We start from the raw sequence: 20,044 nt of genomic DNA, 5'->3' as shown, positions 1-20,044 counted from the left end.
AGGCTGGTGCCATGTAAGCCGGCCCAAGGAGACGCACTGGGGACCAGCTGCGTAGAGCCGGCTTATGGCATTAGGCTATAGCCCCCCGGTTCTTAGCCAATTTTTGGGGCTGCCTCTCGGGCTTCCTTCCGCGCCGCCGTGCCTGCTTCGCCAACTCCGTTCGACAAACCTGCATACTGTATGTGTGTCTTGGTATGCTGATGATTCAATCATATATGCACTTCAACAACCACAGCTAACAAAGTCACTGAAACCCTTAACAAAGAGTTGCAGTCCATTTTGGAAAAGGTGGCCAGTAAACTGGTCCTGTATATCTCTATAACTAAGAGCATTGTATTCGGTACAAATCATTCCGTAAGTTCTAGACCTCAGCAGGATCAGGTAATGAATGGTATGGCTGTTGAAAAAGTTGAGTAAACTAAATTACTTGGTGTTACCTTAGATCGTAAACTGTCATGGTCAAAACATATAGATTCAACGGTTGTGAAGATGGGGAGAGGTCTGTCCATAATAAAGAGACGCTCTGCTTTTTTGCCACCACACCACAAAGCAAGTCATGCAGCCTCTAGTTTTGTCTTATCTTGATTATTGTTCAGTCATGTGGTTGAGTGCTGCAAAAAATACCTAGTTAAACTGCAGCTGGCCCAGAACAGAGCGGAACACCTTTCTCTGCATTGTAATCAGAGGGCTAATATAAATACTGTGCATGCCAGTGTCTCTTGACTAAGAGTTGAGGAGCGACTGACTGCATCACTTTTTTATAAAAAAACAATGTGTTGAAAATTCCTAATTGTTTGCATAGTCAACTTACACACAGCTCTGACAACCACACTTACCCCACCAGACATGCCACCAACGATATTTTCACAGTCCACAAATCCAGAACAATTTCAAGAAAGTGTACAGTATTATATAGAGCAGGGGTGGGCAAACGTTTTGGCTTAAGGGCCACATCGGGATTTTGAAATTCAATTGATGGTCAGATTTCTTGGGGGACCAATTGTTTGTTAAAATCAATTTGTGGGGGCTTCCTGAGTGGGGCAGCGGTCTAAGGCACTGAATCGCAGTGCTTGAGGTGTCACTACAGACCTGTGTTCAATCCAGGCTGTGTCACAGCTGGCAGTGACTGGGAGACCCATGAGGCGGCACACAATTGGCTCAGCATCGTCTGGGTTAGGATAGAGTTTTCCCAGGCCGAGATTTCCTTATCCTATCGCGCTCTAGTGACTGGTCACCGGGTGTACGGTGTTTCTTCCGACACATTGGTGCAACTGGCTTCCAGGTTAAGCGGGCATTGTGTCAAGAAGCAGTGCAGTTTGGCTGGGTCGTGTTTCGGAGGATGCACGGCTCTCGACCTTTGCCTCTCCCGAATCCGTACGGGAGTTGCAGCGTTGGGACAAGACTATAACTACCAATTGGATACCATGAAATCGGGGAGAAAAAAGGTTAAAAAAAATATATATATACAGTGCCTTGCGAAAGTATTTGGCCCCCTTGAACTTTGCGACCTTTTGCCACATTTCAGGCTTCAAACATAAAGATATAAAACTGTATTTTTTTGTGAAGAATTAACAACAAGTGGGACACAATCATGAAGTGGAACGACATTTATTGGATATTTCAAACTTTTTTAACAAATCAAAAACTGAAAAATTGGGCGTGCAAAATTATTCAGCCCCCTTAAGTTAATACTTTGTAGCGCCACCTTTTGCTGCGATTACAGCTGTAAGTCGCTTGGGGTATGTCTCTATCGGTTTTGCACATCGAGAGACTGAAATTTTTTCCCATTCCTCCTTGCAAAACAGCTCGAGCTCAGTGAGGTTGGATGGAGAGCATTTGTGAACAGCAGTTTTCAGTTCTTTCCACAGATTCTCGATTGGATTCAGGTCTGGACTTTGACTTGGCCATTCTAACACCTGGATATGTTTATTTTTGAACCATTCCATTGTAGATTTTGCTTTATGTTTTGGATCATTGTCTTGTTGGAAGACAAATCTCCGTCCCAGTCTCAGGTCTTTTGCAGACTCCATCAGGTTTTCTTCCAGAATGGTCCTGTATTTGGCTCCATCCATCTTCCCATCAATTTTAACCATCTTCCCTGTCCCTGCTGAAGAAAAGCAGGCCCAAACCATGATGCTGCCACCACCATGTTTGACAGTGGGGATGGTGTGTTCAGCTGTGTTGCTTTTACGCCAAACATAACGTTTTGCATTGTTGCCAAAAAGTTCAATTTTGGTTTCATCTGACCAGAGCACCTTCTTCCACATGTTTGGTGTGTCTCCCAGGTGGCTTGTGGCAAACTTTAAACAACACTTTTTATGGATATCTTTAAGAAATGGCTTTCTTCTTGCCACTCTTCCATAAAGGCCAGATTTGTGCAATATACGACGGATTGTTATCCTATGGACAGAGTCTCCCACCTCAGCTGTAGATCTCTGCAGTTCATCCAGAGTCATCATGGGCCTCTTGGCTGCATCTCTGATCAGTCTTCTCCTTGTATGAGCTGAAAGTTTAGAGGGACGGCCAGGTCTTGGTAGATTTGCAGTGGTCTGATGCTCCTTCCATTTCAATATTATCGCTTGCAAAGTGCTCCTTGGGATGTTTAAATCTTGGGAAATCTTTTTGTATCCAAATCCGGCTTTAAACTTCTTCACAACAGTATCTCGGACCTGCCTGGTGTGTTCCTTGTTCTTCATGATGCTCTCTGCGCTTTTAACGGACCTCTGAGACTATCACAGTGCAGGTGCATTTATACGGAGACTTGATTACACACTGGTGGATTGTATTTATCATCATTAGTCATTTAGGTCAACATTGGATCATTCAGAGATCCTCACTGAACTTCTGGAGAGAGTTTGCTGCACTGAAAGTAAAGGGGCTGAATAATTTTGCACGCCCGATTTTTCAGTTTTTGATTTGTTAAAAAAGTTTGAAATATCCAATAAATGTCGTTCCACTTCATGATTGTGTCCCACTTGTTGTTGATTCTTCACAAAAAAATACAGTTTTATATCTTTATGTTTGAAGCCTGAAATGTGGCAAAAGGTCGCAAAGTTCAAGGGGGCCGAATACTTTCGCAAGGCACTGTATATATGTGTTGCGAGCCGGATTGAAGTGCCCTGCGGCACTTTTATTTCAGCTCATGATTCATGATTCAACACTTTACATGTTGCATTTATATTTTTGTTCAGTGTACTTTCTGAAGGACAGTTAAACTGAAAGACAACTAAGAACCTAGAGATTATTATGGCATATTTACAACGCAAATGCCTTGTGACGCAAAAAACTTTGTAGCGGTGTTTCCGAAGACATTTACTGTAAATAATTTAAAATTAATCATTTAATTCCCCCTTTGAACATGCGTACACTCAGTAAAAAGTGTGCTATCTAGAACATAAAGGGTTCTTCGGCTGTGCCCATAGGAGAACCCTTTGAATAACCCTTAAAAGTTCCAGGTAGAACACATTTGAGTTCCATGTTGGACCCTTTCCATAGAGTATAGCAAGCTTCCAAAATAATGTTATAGCATGATTCAGACAACCTTATTGAAATGAGAAACTCCCTGGCAGTTATAAGCCCAAACTTCCAGAAAACAGTTTATCATATCTGGCATGTAAATCAGGGACTTTGTATAATTGACAATCTATTGATTGTTAATTCTCTCATATCAGTGCAAATTAAACAGATACATAAGTGAGTTATATCAACAGATTTGTAGGAAATTTCTAGTGTACATTCCTTTGACCATATCAGGGCTTAATTTACAAGGGCTTGAGGAGTAAAAAACTTGTACAAATGTATAATTGATCGAATCTTTATATACAGTGTATTCAATCAAATTGTCTTAATAGGGCCTGTCACAAATCCCCTGCCAGTGACTTATCAGCATCTCACAACAATAACAAGGGTTATTCATCTCTTACACTACGAGGTCCGGAGCCTGCTGGTTCTGTTCTACCTGATAAGGAATTGCACACATCTGGTGTCCCAGCTCTAAATCAGTCCCTGATTAGAGAGGAACAATGAACAAAAAATCTGTGGAACTGGCTTTGAGGTCCAGAGTTGAGTTCGAGGGGTCTAGGGGTACAATAGACCAGCTTTTCAAACACTCTCTGACGTGGGCCCGGATTGGTTGCGAAGGGGCATGCTGTTAGGGGGCAGGACACCTGACAGCTCTTCGACTGTGCAGGCCAGTGTCTCTTCACTCCTGTGAGCGGACTTGTGGGATGGAGTGCATACAGAAGTGAGTTGTTGTAACTTGTATTTGCCATTTACTGTTGGTAGTAGTTAATGATAATTGTTTCCATATCTCGCCTATACAGTCATTACTAGTGCTCCTGCTGTGCTATTGCATTCATGCCAATTGTAAATAGCCTATTCATTACTGTTCATCTCCTGTACTACAGAACCACATCCTTCCCACATCTATTCTGTCTGTTGTGTGTGTGTCTATGGCAAAAAAAAATTCCCTTGTGTGTAACTCTGAGGTCACCTCACTCCCCTCTTACCAGGGGAGGTGCTAGTGGGTCACAGATCAGCCCAAACTGAGAATCACTCTCGTTCAGGGCCTGTGGATGAAGTCCTCTGTGGAATGACTAATGAGCACCGACTGCATTTCAATTGATTTGTTTATTAAAACATTTCAACAAAATCAGAACTAGACCAGCATTTGCCCATCTGCTGGTGATAGTAAACAAAGTATTAAGCGTAAGAATTGAGTAAAGCTTAAACAACATGACATTATGAATTGACTGGGTTAAAGTGAGCTGGATTAACAATTAAAGTCCAATCTGAGGCCATGAATAGACTACATATGATTAGTTGGCAGCAACTAAATCATATTGAACACACGACACGAATCCATTGAAAGAAAAAAAAAGTACCAAAAGCAATCGACAGAACAGGGGTAAAACCAAACAAAACACTGATCCTTCTTATTATAGCCAAAGTAAAAACATTGATCATCCTCTCAGCATTGCCAACTCCACCTGACTGACAGTTGTTCTTGAATCAACTACCAATAGAAAGAGGCAGGAACATTCCCTGGACGCAAAGTAGGACATCTGGAAGAATGCAATCCGGACCAGGAGCAGACTGAAGACAGGCCACACTCATCCACAAAGTCACATTGAAAACAAACTGCTTTTCCTAGTCAGTCAGTTAGGACACAGAGGAACTCAAGGACAGTGTTAAAATAAAGACTGACCCTATTAAAAAAATAAAAAAGTGTGAGAAATGTCCCTACATGAGTTCCATTTGGACATAACATGGAAATAACTTTTATGTAAAGGATTCAAGTTGGGTTTCGCCAGTCCATTCTGAATAAAATGCTGGATATGTTGATGAACCAACTGAAACAAATATATTCCTTGACTGAACAAGAGTACAAACAGTAGTAAAAAAATAGGGAACCAGCCTGTGCATTGGGAGCAAAAAGTCCAAAGTCATGATTGAGTTTCCCAAAGCTTCTCATCATCTGGAGTGGAGTTCGGTGAGTGGAGAAGCCATCAGATTGTCGTTTTATAGAATATAGCGTCATGTTTTGGACTCCTTACCTTCAAAACAACACAGCATCAATGTACAGGCATGTAGAAAGCTGACGGAGTCTGTTTGGGGTTGAGATATATATGCTTACAGGCTGGAGATTAAGGTGTCTTATGGTGGTTTGGGTTTATGCTGCTCAATGGACTTCCAGGCAGATTATGTTCCTTTATGAAACAAGTAGATTGGCCTTTGAAAACCTGTGGGAAAAAAACATAAAAATCCATTTGTTTTAGAAACAAAATGTACTAGACTGGGAAAAAGGACAAAATAAAAAAATCAGATGGATATTGTAACCTATCGACCAATGACTTACCTCTTGACGAACTGTTAGGAGTCCCGATCAACTCGTAGCTGGAGAATCCCACCTCAGATGTCAGATATGTGGAGAACTGTTCTGGTTTGAGGCGGATGCTGTGGTAATTCCTAAAGATGCTATCCTGTAACAGTAAGAAATAGGGAGATATTATTATGTCATCTTGAGTCCTGAACTGCCCCAGAGCTGAGCACAGCTGCGCATCCTCATAGGGAATTTTGCAAAGAAACATGCTACTACTTGTTAATGGTTTGAGTTCTTGTTTTGGCTATCATCAATATGGCTAATTCTGTATGTGCATTTGGCCAGTGTAACAGATTACATGATTGGTGCTCCTTACAACACTGCCCACTCTCTCACCGTGAGTTTCTTTCTCTTGCCGTAGGTGATCCAGGGCTGTGGCTCCAGGACGAACAGGCCTCCAGGACGCAGGTGTCTGAACACTCTGTGGAAGAGGCGCTTCAGGCCACCGTCTCCCCAGTTCAGGTGGACCCACTTGGTAACGCTGAAGCACAGGATGACGTCATACTCTGGTCGCTGGGTCAGCAACAGAGCATCACTCTCCAAGACATAGTTCCCCTGAGGAGGAGAGGGAGGGCAAGGGGATGAGTTCTGAACAAGGTGTGATATTTCTCTCTGAAGGGTCACGCAGAAGTAGAGGCAACACATTATTGTTCATTTTATTCTTAATATAATGAATAACAATTACTAAATGGAAAGAAACAAAGGCTGAAGTGCACGCACGCTTACCTTGATAAAAGAGACATTGGAGGGGAAGTCGCCGGGAGGCATGGTGAGTGTTTTGGGGAGTGGGGGTGCTGCTATGGGCCCCCTGGTGATATGCAAGGAGACCGGGAAGGAGCTTGTCCCCAGTTCAACAGCAGGCGCTCCAGAGTCCTCCTCAGCCCCACTCTCCTGATCTCTTTTCTCTGCGCAACGCGACAACGCAACACCATCCGCTGCCTTCACTGAGACACAGTCGCTTCTCACCTGCTTTTCGACATTTCCATTCTCAGCCCTGCTGTGCTCTCTTTCATTTTGTTTGTGTGTTTGTTCGCCTGAGTGTGACTCGCCTTCCTTCCTCTCCTCCTGTCTGTTTGCCTTCGCCTCCTTCCTTTCCTCTTTTTCCTCTTCCGGCCCATTGGTCTTCTCCTCCTCCCCTGCAGTTCGCCGGGCCTCCTGGGCCTGCAGCTCTGACAGGTAGTGTCTGATGTTCTGGCGGGCCGCGTGCACCAGACCGCCATCAATGTCCAACCCCAATATGCGTGCGGGCCGCAACTTCTTAGCAATACACAGTGTCAGGTGACCCGTGTTGCAGCCCAGGTCCAGCACTGCTTTACCCTGGAACCACTCTGGACGCAGACAATGGAACCGCGGGTCCTCAGAACAGCCTGGGTTGCGGTAACCATAGTACTTGTTGTAGTTCCCATACTGGAACTTCTTTTTGTTGCCTTGGTGCTGCTGTTGTTTGTGCTGGTTATGGGGCTGCTGTTGCTGGGAAGACCCCCTGGGACCTACCACTGGGGTTTGGAAGGAGGACTGTGCGTTTCTCCCGGGCCCAGCTCCACGGCCCTTGTCCTCCGTCCCTGACCTGGACATAGGAGTAGATTGGGCCATAGGAGGGTCTGTTTTACTAGAGTTGCGTCTGCGTTTGCGTGGCCGGCTAGTGAGCTGGTTCGGGCCTCCGGATGTGGCTGCCGAGGAGTCTTCCGGGGCTCGAGGCTGGGCCTGGGGGGCTGATACAGTGAGCGTGGCCTCATCCCTGCAGTTGGAGGGGTTGATGTTGTTACCATCACCACCCTGGGGGTCCAAGATGGCTGGGACACTGGCTGCTTCGAAAACTGAGGCAGACGCAACACTAGCAGATGCCAGGTTAGATAGAGAAGAAGCAGTGGTCACTTCACCACTTCTCTCTGAATCTGACAGGTCCAACCCGGAGACTGAGGACCCCCCACCACCTCCTCCATGGTGTCTGTGGCGGTGTCTCCTCCTGCCGCCACTCTTAAAGGGCGACACAAGGAGGCCCCTACCTCCCATCCCGCAGTTAAGGTTGAGAGGGTCAGTGATATCCCTGGGAATGAGGATCTCTACAGGGTCGCGGTTCTTGGCAGGCAGCGGGGAGGACCTGGGTGTCTCAGCGTTCAGGGCCCTGTTCACGTCCTCATCCAACAGACTGTTGAGGTTCAGCGGGTCAAATATGTTTCCTCCCAGCAGGAAGTTGGTGGGCAGAACCGAGTCACTCTCAGAGTTGGCCCGTCGTCGTCTCTTACCTGCTGGATGCTTGAACCCTGCATTCATTGTGCTGCGACGCTTTGAGAGTTTCTGCTGTTGCTGTTTGGGCTGCTGCAAGCCATTTTTTGGGTTAAGGTGCTGCTCAGTCACCATGGTCTCCTTTCCAACACTCTCTGTCTGGTCGTTGGGGTCAGCAGACCTGCTGTGCTTGGTTTGGGCCCCACTGTCTGGCATGGGGCAGGTAGAAGCACCATCAGTGCTATCTGGGTTGGCCAGGGTGATCTCTGGGACTTTGGTGGTATTATTGCAGCTTCCAACGCATTCTGAGAGTTTTTGGGGTGGCAGAGGTGGTGCTGGGTCCACTTTCGTACTTCTGGTTGGAACAGTCTCTTTTTCAACAGACATCTTTATCATCTTCCACTCAATATTTTTGGTGCTGACATGGGACCACCACACTGAAAACACACAAAAAATAGATTATTACAATAATCTCTGAAATTGATAAATCATAATATTTATCAATTCATTCAATTGGACAATTGTTTTCAGTTTCTGCTTTCCTGGCTATTTCAAGCACTCATTCAAAATATGACAACTTGTAAAACTTGCCATCCTGATTTGTGCCTGCATGATATTCTATAAGAAGTCCCCAAAATGCATATATGTCACTGGATATAGGCTAGTAGAGGTTATTGGAGGCAAACGTTGAGTGTACGTCTACAATGAAGAAATGTAAACCATCTCCGCAATGCCTACTTCTGCGCGTGAACACGCTTTCTAAATCCTGTTAATGAATGGCGACATTTTCCACGAATCCTCCTCTTTGTGTTCATGAACAAATGCGACTAAGTAAAATGCAAACTTGTCGTCTAGCTACAGGATGAGGCAACTGTATGTTTATCAACAACAAGTCTCAGCTCACCGTTCCCCCGCCTTCCCGTGAAGCTGAACTGTCACACTCCCTCCCGAGTTACTGGCGTTCCCTGCAGCATCTGCTTCGTTGATAGCTTGGTTGTTCGCTAATATTATTTTTCACTGTTGAAATCAATACATTATGTTTGGGAGAAAAGCCTCTCCAGAATTCATAAAACAACCAGTTCTGGGTGAATTTCACTATGATTGTAAGCTCGCTGTACACAACCAACTCCGTTTAACTTCTAGCTCAACAGCTCAACAGCTCAACCTCACGCAGGTTGAAAGGTTCAAAGGGTTGTTTTAGCGTTTGCTAAGGAGCTACACTCGTAGACAGGCCTCAGAACCAATAAGGTTACGATTTTTAGGCAGACTTCCTAAAATTGACCAATTACAGACGTGCGGGGGTTGGCCAATTCACGTCGACCTAGTTTTACACACAAATAGGTGTCCCATAATTTGCCTGTCTGAAATTAAATGTGTTATTCCCCGCCATTTGGAGAAATTCCCTATTAAAAATGTATTGTAAACCTGTATACGGTCAATAAGCGCCATTTAGTTCAAAACATTTTCATCAACGGAATGTTGTAGAGACAAGACTAAACAACAGATTTACAAACGCTCCCAACCTCTCTCATGATTTCCACTAGTTACCACAGCCACCAAGTCAAAATGGGCTAGGCCGTAAAAATTCCTGAAAACAAACATTTGTTTTTTTGTCTAAATTTAAGGTTAGGGTTAGGCATAATGTTCGCAGTGTGGTTAGGGTTTAGGTTATGTTAGGTTTTAAAATATATTTTAATAATTTATATAAGAAGATAAATTGATGGGAGGAGTTTGCAACGGTTGAAAAGTTATTGGATTCGTTTTGGAACCGGGATGCGTCCCAGGCGTGAGCTGGGTGCCCAGTTGTCACTAGTTACCGCAGCCACAAAGTAAAAATGGTCTCTACCATAAAAATAAAAATATACTCTTTGGTCATAATTTAAAGCATTGGAGTAAAACATTGGAGTAAAACAAGCGTATATTTGGGGTTCTCAGGAGGCATTTGTAAGTTACATTCTTCAAGAATCAAGCAGGTTAGAGCGTTGGGCCAGTAATCGAAAGGTTGCTGAATTGATTCCCCAAACTGGCAAGGTAAAAATCTGTCGTTCTTCCCCTGAACAAGGCAGTTAACCCACTGTTCCCAGGTAGGCCGTCATTGTAAGTAAGAGTTTGTTTTTAACTGACTTGCCTAGTTAAATTTAAACAAAATCAAAAATGGATGTAGCAGCTTTAGGGTTACATCCATTTGTGCCTCTGAGTGGTTAAAGCACATCACATCCCTCAGATCCCGGTGCTTGAGAGTGAGAGACACACGCTTCAGCGCAAACTCAGTGACACCATGTACTTTTTAGGTTAGCAGGACAGTGTGTGAAGTATAATAATAATAGCCTACCGATTGCTGTGTACAGGACTACAGGGCAACACAGTGAACGAGATGTTAGAATATCCTACTGATGGAGCAGTAGAAATCTGTATGTTTTTTGTTGATGTGCCTTTGAGCAGGGCACTTAACCCCAATTGCTCCTGTAAATGGCTCTGGGTAAGAGTGTCTGCTAAATTAATAAAAGGAGGGTCAAATCAGATAAGATACATTTTTGAAATAGTCAGGGTTTAGCCATAATTGTGGCTGTGGTAACTAGTGAAGACCGAAGTGGCCTGCTCGGGCCGACGGCGAAGTCAGCTCAAAACAAAAGTGATGTGGCTCAAAACAAGTGACATAAGGTTAAGCACATGAAGTATTGAGTATTATTATTATTATTGTAGTTTTTTATGCAACAATGTCCAGGATTTCCTCCTGTACCCCTGGTAAAAAAAAAGTATATTATCTATAAATTCTATCCAACCATGTCCAGGATTTCTCCTGTATCCCTAGTAAAAGGGTTTATTGTAGACTATACATTTCAGGACAGTTGCTTTGTTACCTCTAACCACATTGCCCAGAGAAACTGTTTTGATAAAATTATACTCTCAGGTTAATTTATTTAGACTACCCTACATTTAAATCGCAGTTGGCATAGACGCATGTTGTCGTTGCCTCTGAGTGAGCATTGTATTCCTTTGCTCTTGACTCATAATATTGTCTCCTTCCCCTTTTTGGGAGGATTTATTTAAAGAAGTTAATATCTTTAGCTGGACTGACAACCAAAATCAATAGGCCAGGGTTGTTCATTGGAATCATAATAGATAATGGGCTTTGAATGCCAACTACAATAGAGCCAAAATCTTAAATCATGACAAATATCTCAACCACACTGATAGCCTAACTATCAGTTATAACTAACACTTAAACCATGATAGTGTTATGATCATGATTTTGATAACTGGGCCCTAGTAGTGATTACATTTCTGAACCATTAATTCAGTTTAGATCAATCAGTAGAGATGATTTGAAATGTCACATTAGCACTGACATACAGTGAGTCAAGTTGGAAATGAAGTGAGTTAGCAAAATAAGAACTTTATTCCCCTGAGTTTAATTACAAGACTTTGTACATGATCAAATATAAATATATATACAATGTTTTACATGATTTATAATTTAGGGAAGAATCCAAGACAGGGAAAAACTGTTTAGGAATGTAAAAGAAGAAAATCCACTGCTCCAGGCAGTCTACACAGTAAGCTCTGTAGAAAACATAACACAGCAGAGAACTCTTCTGTCTGTTAAAAGGCCTTTTAAAGTGACAGTGACAGGTTGTCAGAAAACTTTTGATTGTCCTTGACCTCTTGACATTTTTTAATAGGAAAGATGAATGTTGTCCTGAACGCGTCCGGTGATGATCTGGATGGCCAGATGCTCTCAGAACACAGATTGTAGAGACCTTTATGTGTCCTGGTGGATTTCACTTACCATCCATTGGATATCAGGGCCAGGGCCTCCATATTGCCTGGGGCTGGATTTGAAACAGTGACCGCCTCAGAGTCCTTGTTGGGCCGTCGGGCACAGGGCCAGAGGGACATAGAGGGGTGGAGATACTGGAACCCAGGGGAGTATGGTCTAGTACCAGAGGCGCCACAAGTAGAGATGTAGAGTGAGACGAGGATGACAAGGAATCTGATCGATGTTCAGAGGGAGAAGGAGAGAAGGGGAAGTGGCAGGGCATGGAGAGGTATGGAGAGGTAATGGTGATAGGTGTCGAGGAGCTGGAGTAAGAAGGGGAGGGTGGGGGGGAGAGGGAGTAAGGAGGAGATGGGTATGGGTGTGAGAGGTGTTGGGTAGGGTGGGGGTGGTGGAGTACAAAGGTGTTGGGATAGGTGGGAAGAGAGGTGTTGATGTAGGGGAAGGTGGCCTCCCTGCTGGCTCGTTGATGACCCATCCCTGTACTTTCCTTCCTGTTCTGAACTCTGCCCAGTAAGCATTGTCCTTCTGCTCCAGAGCCCCAGGGCTGGAGGTCCAGGGGAAAGGTTTGGCTATGCACCCTCCCCAGAGGGCAGGCACTGTGGGCATCCAGGTGGTCCCTCAGTTCCTGGACAAAGCTCTCTCTCTGGGAGGGGTCCACGCTGTCAATGTAGTTGCCCAGGCGGGAGATGCATTCTCTGAAACCTGCACTGTAGATGGGGTTGGGTGGGGGCTGTGTGTGCTCATGTATGAGGCCTGTCCTTTTGGAACTCACAGCACTAGTCACTGGAGCAGAGGACTCTTTCACATGATTTTCTGAAAGGGCTAGTGTTGGTCAATAGTGATTCCAGCAGTATAGGGAGAACATTTAGGAAGAGAAGAGAGGACAGAAAGAGACAAATCGAGAGATGGATCCATGTGATGTGAAGATGAAAGTATGAGAAAATATTGTGATAGAATGGATGACGAATTTGGAGAGAATACAAACATGGGCAGAGAGAGGACAGTATGAAGAAGCAGGATGTACATTTGTGGGAGAATTGTCAACAGAATTTGCAAGAGCCAATGTGTATTTGTAGGTGTTTGTAGATAAGTTATACAAAGGGAAGATAAGGAGGTTTTGGGGAGAGAAAAAATAATAATTATTAGCACTCACATTAATATTTAATATTCTATATCAACAGTTTGGGGCATATTTCGCTTTCTATTTATGAAATAAATTACATGAAAAACACACGGGCAAACTATAAACATTTAGGATTGATAGATACCTTTTCTGTCGTTCCCATTTGCTTTTCTTCGTATGTAATCGACAGTCAACTCTAATATTTCAGCTTTTTCCAATTTTGGATTTTTCAGCCGCTATGAGAGAGAAGAATAATCCTACTGAATATAATGCATTACGATCAACCATTACGACAATATTTCGAATTTTAATTATTAATGATTTTTTGGTATGGAAGTGATGATTTTATGGTTAAATACAATACTTTTAATACAAATATAAAATGCTAAATATATTATATATATATATATATTTTGGACGTGTCTATCAAGTTCCTAACAGACAGTTTTCAATTTCATTAAATGAAGGTCATGGATGGATACGTTGGTAAAAAGTTTCGCGCAACAGCATTTCTTCGTAGTTTTCACACGGGTCTGCTTTCCGTGTGGTTGTATGGGCTGTTTGAAATGTAATTAATAGCTTGACAATGTGTATTATTGAAATACAACGGATCTATATTTTCGATAATACAATGGCACACAATGAACTGATTTCAGAAAGCTGTTAGAAAAGCAGTGGTCAACTCAACTCACCATGTCAGAAGTGTTGCTTAGCAGTATAGTCCTTAGCTCATCCAACCGTTGGTTTATCCTATCACGCCTCTTCTTTTCAATTACCGGTTTAAGAACCTAGAAAATAATCATCATCATCAGTTATTGCAACAACACCAAATCCAAAACAAATTCACTGACACCAAAATATAGATTATATTTTTTAAACATCAGTTTTACGCACGATCTGGATTTACCCTCTTTAAGGAATTACGATTATTCATGTTTGATCCTTCCAATTTTCCTCGATTAAGTAGGCCTATATGAATAATGACTACTTTTCCAAAAATAAAATGATGTATTCATCCAATCCGGTCAAGGAAGCTGAAAAGGAAGTCTCCACACTAACCAACAAAGCTGGTTCATTTTTTAAATGAGGCCGCAAAGCTACTTATAAGGTCAAGCAGACCGACTGCCATTGGTTGAAAGGTGACAATAACGTTCTCGACCGTTCTCACTTCGTTGCATGCCTTCTTGATACTCACCAAATGTGAAATATGTTCAAAGATACAGTAGCTTCATTTCGGGAAATCAATGTGCATCTTTGGAATGATCTGGAATATGTTATTTACAATATAGCATAAACATTTAGAATGAACGTAAAGTCCATAATATAGCAATTTATCTTAATCCTAACATGTAGCAATGGCTGACGACGTAGGCTGTGTGATTCTGTGCATTATTTTTCAGCCATATGCTTACAGTATTAACGTAATGAGCTGTAAATGCCCGGTTTAGCCTTCTCTGACCTTAATTTGGCATAGAAATGAATGCGTTTATACCATTATTGGCGCAATTGACCAGTAAAGCAGTTATCGCTTTATGTAAATATAGGACCAATTTGGTACGAAATGTGTCTTTGGGGCTTGGTGGGTGTGTCTCCAGACTCAATGCATCTAAGAAGGCCTTTTGACTATCCATAACAGTACTTCATATGTATGCGCCAAATTGGCTTCTTAGACAAGTGTACCTTGGGAACGTTGGTTTTCTCGTGGGAACAGAAAACTACTGTTGCTGAAAAAGTGTCAGAATGAACACAATCACACCAACTCGAACACACTCGTCTTTATGATGTATACATTCCATGTAGGTGACAATTTACGCATGCGCGGCAACAGTCGCACCTTGTGTGAGCGTGCAGTAGCCTACCATCTGCTCCACATGGGCAAGTTAGATTGCGCTGTTAATCAACACGAAGTACACAAATGAGCCGTGGGAAATTGAGCCGAAATCCACATTTGACATGCACGCGAATCGAGGATTGCGGTTTTATCTATTATGGTAAGGCCATGCGTAAAAATAGGCCATTGCAAAATAGCTTTTAACCTATGCATGGGGAGTGAGAGAGGGAGAAAGAGAGAAATTGCAGCGAGAATGTGGTCTTTTGGAGGCCGCGCGTAAAAAGCAGCAGTGAATGGAGAAATGACAAATGCATAAGTGGGAAGTCTGGACAGAGGTGCAAATTTGCCACGGGCATATTGTATACTCTGTGCAAAGGCTATAAACAAAAGTAAAACACAATAACTTTGACAGAACAGTACATGTAAAAAAAAAATGCATTAAATGAATCCAAATTATTAAAAGGAAATGATCATCAAATCTGACCAGAGAGGATAGGTCAAGCTCTAAGATGCAATGTCAAATACCTTATTGGTGATATTCTGTTATATCATGTTAAGTGTTAATTGTTTGTGTCGATGCTGGGAACATTTCGCACTAAATGACCATCCATTCTTGAAGTGACTCACTTGGAAAATGTCACCAATCTCTCGCTCATGAGATAATGCAGGAGTAGTTGTGGTTTATTATGTTAGAATGTATACATTTAGGAGTTTAATAGCCTGTAACGGTGTGTTTGTTCCCAAACACCGACTCCAATATTGAGCCTTGAATCAAATGTCTTGACAAAAATCACACAATCCTTTCAATTAACATCCATTCAGCATATAGCTTGGAATAACATGTTGAGTTTTGCGCAAAACGCCATAATCTTTCTGTCCGCTCTGCCTAGTTATGTCAGTCTTAGGTCTGAGGGTCACATTTCATTCAAACTCAAAAGTTCAAGTTGTGCTTCACACACAACTTCTGGGTTGTGTGCCTGGGTTGTTGTGGTTATGGTAGCGCGTGTCTGAGAGACATGATATCCCTTTGATCTGAAGGCTATTTGGCCAAAGAAGGAGAGGGCAGTGTGAACTGCATGAGAGAAACCTAAATGCTGATAAAATATCGTAAGTATTTTTCTTGGATTTTCATGAATTCGTTCCTTACTTTTTTTAGTGTAACAACTTATCTGAATAATGCGCACACAAATTAGATTTTTACAATACTCTTACATTTCTAAATGGCTAACAAATATTATATTTAACCATATGTTAGCATTTACGCAATTTAGGTTATGGAATGTATCAGTAGTTATACTGATTACAACATGTGGTACAATGCAATGAGAAAGGCCTATACTTTTTATGGACAATTGGCTAAATTCACTTTGCTGTTCCCCGACGTGACAGACCTTAGCCCCTTTCCCCTGGGAAAGACAAGGATTTACACATTTGTTTATGAGCCTACCTGTTAGATTTAGTAGGCTACATAATTTAAAAGACAAGTGTCGCCACTTCCTGAGGTGCGATGGTTCCCACAGCATCAACATCGAAAACCATGGGATGGCGCAGTGGTCTGCATCGCTAGCTGTGCCACCAGAGACTCTGGGTCTGTCGCAGCCGGCCGCGACACGGAGGTCCGTGGGGCGACGCACTATTGGCCTAGCGTCATCCGGGTAAGGGATGGCTTGGAAATCCTTGCCTTATCGCGGACCGGGCGCAGTGCGCGCCAACCAAGGTGCACATTGGTGCAGCTGGCGCTGTTGGATGCGCTGTCTTAACGGGAGTTGCAGCGATGAGACAAGATAGTAATTACAAACAATTGGATACCGTAAAATGTTGTGCCAATTAGAATGTGGAGACACCTCACGTGTCAACTTTCACCAACAGCTCTTCGGTAATAGACATGCCATTTGTCTTTCACGCACAAGTGCCAGGGTATGACGGCGCGTGCCTACAGATAACTTTATTTTTACACTTGCCAGACTTTTCTCAAATATACCCGCGGCTACACATATTATTGTAGGCTAGTCTGAATTAGCGACACGCAGTGTCTTGAGATAAATCAATGGTGATTTCTGTGAATATTCGCAATATTCGGTTATTCCTCAATATTAAAGGCTAACTCTTGAATGTATGTATTTTTGTTCCAGATTATCAAGTATGTTACCCTTCACAGCGTTCACTGAATGTTTTGCGCATTGTAGGGATTGGCCACTATGGAATTGGTCCCAAAAAAAACACTTCCTATGGTGGTTCAATGCATTCAATTGCTATGTTAGGCCTTTAATACGTTCACCAAATTCACTTTGCTCTTCCCTGATTTGACAGTCTGGGAAATTTTCGTTCAGCCCTTTCCCTCGGGAAAGGTTTAGGATTGACAATGTATGTATTTTTTATTACCTGTTAGAATTTGTACATCATTTAGCGAAGATGTGTCGCCACTGGAGGTGCGATGGTTCCCACAGCACACGTTTCCCTCTAAAAGTAAATGAACACAAGGTCAAATATAATTACATCCGAATACAATTATTCATCACATAGGTAGTTATGTATGCGAAGGCAATATCCTCAGCTTGTTTGTATAAATTAGTCAGAAAAGCTTGTTGGGTCTGTGCATAAAGTGTTGTGCCAATTGGAATGCGCAAAACCATTGGGGCTGAAAGTGTGCCTGTCTGTTTGAGAGGTGGAGGTGTCACTTTATTCATATGTAAATCCGGGTCGACTCTTGCCAGCACCTGTCTTGTAATTACAATCCCCGTGCCATTTGTTAGAGCTTTCATACACGTGCCCACGGGTGTTATTGTGGCTGTGATGGCTTGTGCCTAAGCACATGGTCAAACAGGTTAAGAAACCTGTTTAAAAAAGAAATGATTCAACCAACAACTTTCATTATAATTTTTATACCCATCCTATGATTGTGACCCGTACCAAAGCAATACATTAACTTCATTTATTTAATTAGATAATTTTGTAAAACATAGATGTTTTTAATTTATCAGGGATCTGAATCTTCTGAATCGTGTATCAAGTATTTCAGCCGTTGCCTACTAGAAGCGTGTGGCATGTGGTGCGGATTGGCTACCCGATGGGGATGGGAGGAGTCCAAAGTCAAGTCTACCACCTACGGATTTAAAAGTCGTGGAGAGACTAAATTGTCACATCGAGAAAATATCCTTCCTCAGTGACAAGATAGTAGAGAAACAGCACTGTTCTTCCTGATTATTATTTACATCTGGATAATCTCTGAGTTTCCTCCGTGTAGGCTTTTTTACGCACAGCAGAAACGCGTGGATTAATACAAATACTAAACTATTTGGGGGAACAGAGAACGTGAAAATGGACGAGAAGGTAATACATAATGAATGTACCACTTTCAAGTGATTGTATTCCGTGCCTGCGAGATATAATTTCATTTGATGAACGGCCTTAATTTAACCATACATTTCACGCCAGTCTAAATTCATTTGATGTTTACAAAATTCTTCGCTTGTTGAATTCAATTGAAATATGATGAAATAATTTATTAAAAAATATATAATGTCGATACATATGACGAAAGGGGTTATTAAGAGCTGTTCTAACTATGCTGCGTGGTTTCCCAGAGACATTGATCTGAACTCCCACTCATGATTCCCTTTCATCTTTCACTTGTAACTCCTGAAGCCTCAAGTGGAGAGATATCAGAGAGAGAGAGAGAGAGAATGGACCAGTCTGGAGAGGCTGAGAACAATGCTGCTGCAGTGGCCACAACATCAGGTATGAAGTTCAGTTGATTGCTCTAAATGCAACTTATATCACTGTAAACTCAAGGCATTTTAAACTCCAATACTTATAGTAAGTTGAACTCAGTCACTGAAAAGTAATGATTACTTTTGTGGTACTGACTCAAAACTAAATGAGACTCCATTGTTTTTGAAGTTATGATAACAAATGCACTTTACTCAGCATGCTCTACTGCAGGTAGATTTAAAAAAAAAAAGTGTTTTAATATCTGTGTTTTTGCATGTACAGTGAGTGATTTGATATACTACACAAAGATAAATAACATACATTTTTCTAATCTAATCATTTAGCTCAATTTTTTTGCACCGGTTACTGAAATGGTAGTTCCAGTTTAATTGGGATAGGTAGTCTCCCCACACTGTTCCTAACCCTGGTTTACTAGAGGCAATGGTCTGACCTCCCACCGGTCTAACATGGTCTGTCCTTCCACCAATTATCTCCATTTTGAATGCAGATTGCTGGTGAATAAAAATTCCAACTGTTGAATATCCTAATTCTGGCTGGATTCCAATAGGAATCACTTTGCAACTATAATATCCCAGGTTTCCCAGAAATCCCGATTGGAATATTTCTGGAAATCCTCCAATCAGAGTTTTGTTTTTCAACTGGGAATTTTGCTACCCTACTTGCAGGCCTGATGTGGCCTGTAAACCATGTGTTTCAGGCCACTGTATTAGGGCAAAGCTAGGCCTCAAAATAAGACCTTATGCAATGTACTCTCAAATATTTTTATTATAAATGATCCTATTCATCTAGGAACTCACTTGATAAATGCCACAGGACTGAATTTTTTTAAACGAATTTAACAACCATGTCTGTCACTAACAAATGCAGTCATGGGTGGTAACTCTACAATTCACTCAAAGGCAAGGCACACTGGGAAATTACATTGGAGGCCTGGCTCACTAAGGGGGTGTTACTCAAAGTGTTCAAGCTGATACAACTCAAATCTGCAGGGGTGTCAAACTTATTCCTTTGGAGGGCCTAGTGTTTGCTGGTTTTTTCCTTTCAAGTACACAACCAGGTGAGTGGAGTTCCTTACTTATTAGTGACCTTAATTCATCAACCAGTACAAGGGAGGAGCGAAAACCCGCAGACACTCGGCCCTCCGTGGAATGAGTTAGTCACTGTGACCCTGTAAGGCAAGAGTCAATCATTTTTGAGTCATGACTACAAAATCACTTTAAGTAACTGTACTCAAATATATTAAGTACATCAGGTTTCCTCAAAAGTTTTGAGTAGTAACATCACATTGGGGCTTACAGTGTACAGGTGTCAGCTCCTCTGAAGTGTAGCATGACTGTGCATTAACCTGCTCTCTCTCTATCTCTCTGACTCAGCGTTGGGTAGAGAAAGCTGAGATCCTGGAACACACCGTTCTCTTTCTCCAGAACACTGGCGATGGGGACAGGAAGAAAGCTGAAGGTGAGGAGCATC

General features: G+C 42.4%; 2 protein-coding genes across 3 annotated transcripts; both read right to left on the bottom strand.

Moving 5' to 3' along the window:
• Window positions 1-4,614: 4,614 nt before the first annotated feature.
• On the bottom strand, window positions 4,615-9,298 carry LOC139418560 (7SK snRNA methylphosphate capping enzyme-like). 2 transcript variants are annotated; one of them, XR_011635340.1, is made up of 6 exons: window positions 9,012-9,293; window positions 6,608-8,544; window positions 6,218-6,436; window positions 5,858-5,981; window positions 5,636-5,741; window positions 4,615-5,555 (listed from the first exon to the last, which is right to left on the bottom strand). XR_011635340.1 is itself a non-coding variant. In XM_071168122.1 (5 exons), the coding sequence occupies exons 2-5, from the start codon at window positions 8,501-8,503 to the stop codon at window positions 5,701-5,703; spliced, it is 2,280 nt and encodes a 759-aa protein (XP_071024223.1). In that variant the 5' UTR covers window positions 8,504-8,544; window positions 9,012-9,298; the 3' UTR covers window positions 4,615-5,700. The 2 variants fall into 2 exon arrangements, 1 of the variants encoding a protein (XP_071024223.1); XM_071168122.1 differs by having other exon boundaries at window positions 4,615-5,741; window positions 9,012-9,298.
• Window positions 9,299-11,910: 2,612 nt separating this feature from the next.
• On the bottom strand, window positions 11,911-20,043 carry LOC139419241 (transcription factor HES-7-like). Its single transcript, XM_071169207.1, has 5 exons — window positions 19,944-20,043; window positions 13,919-13,980; window positions 13,704-13,799; window positions 13,157-13,247; window positions 11,911-12,710 (listed from the first exon to the last, which is right to left on the bottom strand). Exons 1-5 carry the CDS (start codon window positions 20,041-20,043, stop codon window positions 11,911-11,913), a joined length of 1,149 nt encoding a protein of 382 aa, XP_071025308.1.
• Between the last annotated feature and the right edge of the window lies 1 nt (window position 20,044).

Source organism: Oncorhynchus clarkii, chromosome 10 (assembly GCF_045791955.1).
Source record: "Oncorhynchus clarkii lewisi isolate Uvic-CL-2024 chromosome 10, UVic_Ocla_1.0, whole genome shotgun sequence".
NCBI classification, from domain to species: Eukaryota; Metazoa; Chordata; class Actinopteri; order Salmoniformes; family Salmonidae; genus Oncorhynchus; species Oncorhynchus clarkii.
The sequence above is the reverse complement of the archived record's forward strand: the minus strand, read 5'-3'. Positions and strand labels throughout refer to the sequence as shown.

Coding starts and splice junctions, on each gene's coding strand:
- LOC139418560 (XM_071168122.1), bottom strand. CDS start 8,503: ATGATAAAGATGTCTGTTGAAAAAGAGACTGTTCCAACCAGAAGTACG. Junction 5,982..6,217: donor GCAAGAGAAAGAAACTCACG/GTGAGAGAGTGG, acceptor TTACTGTTACAG/GATAGCATCTTTAGGAATTA. Junction 5,742..5,857: donor TCCTAACAGTTCGTCAAGAG/GTAAGTCATTGG, acceptor TTTTTCCCACAG/GTTTTCAAAGGCCAATCTAC.
- LOC139419241 (XM_071169207.1), bottom strand. CDS start 20,043: ATGCTCCTCACCTTCAGCTTTCTTCCTGTCCCCATCGCCAGTGTTCTG. Junction 13,800..13,918: donor ATCGTAATTCCTTAAAGAGG/GTAAATCCAGAT, acceptor ATTATTTTCTAG/GTTCTTAAACCGGTAATTGA. Junction 13,248..13,703: donor TAAGCAACACTTCTGACATG/GTGAGTTGAGTT, acceptor TCTCTCTCATAG/CGGCTGAAAAATCCAAAATT.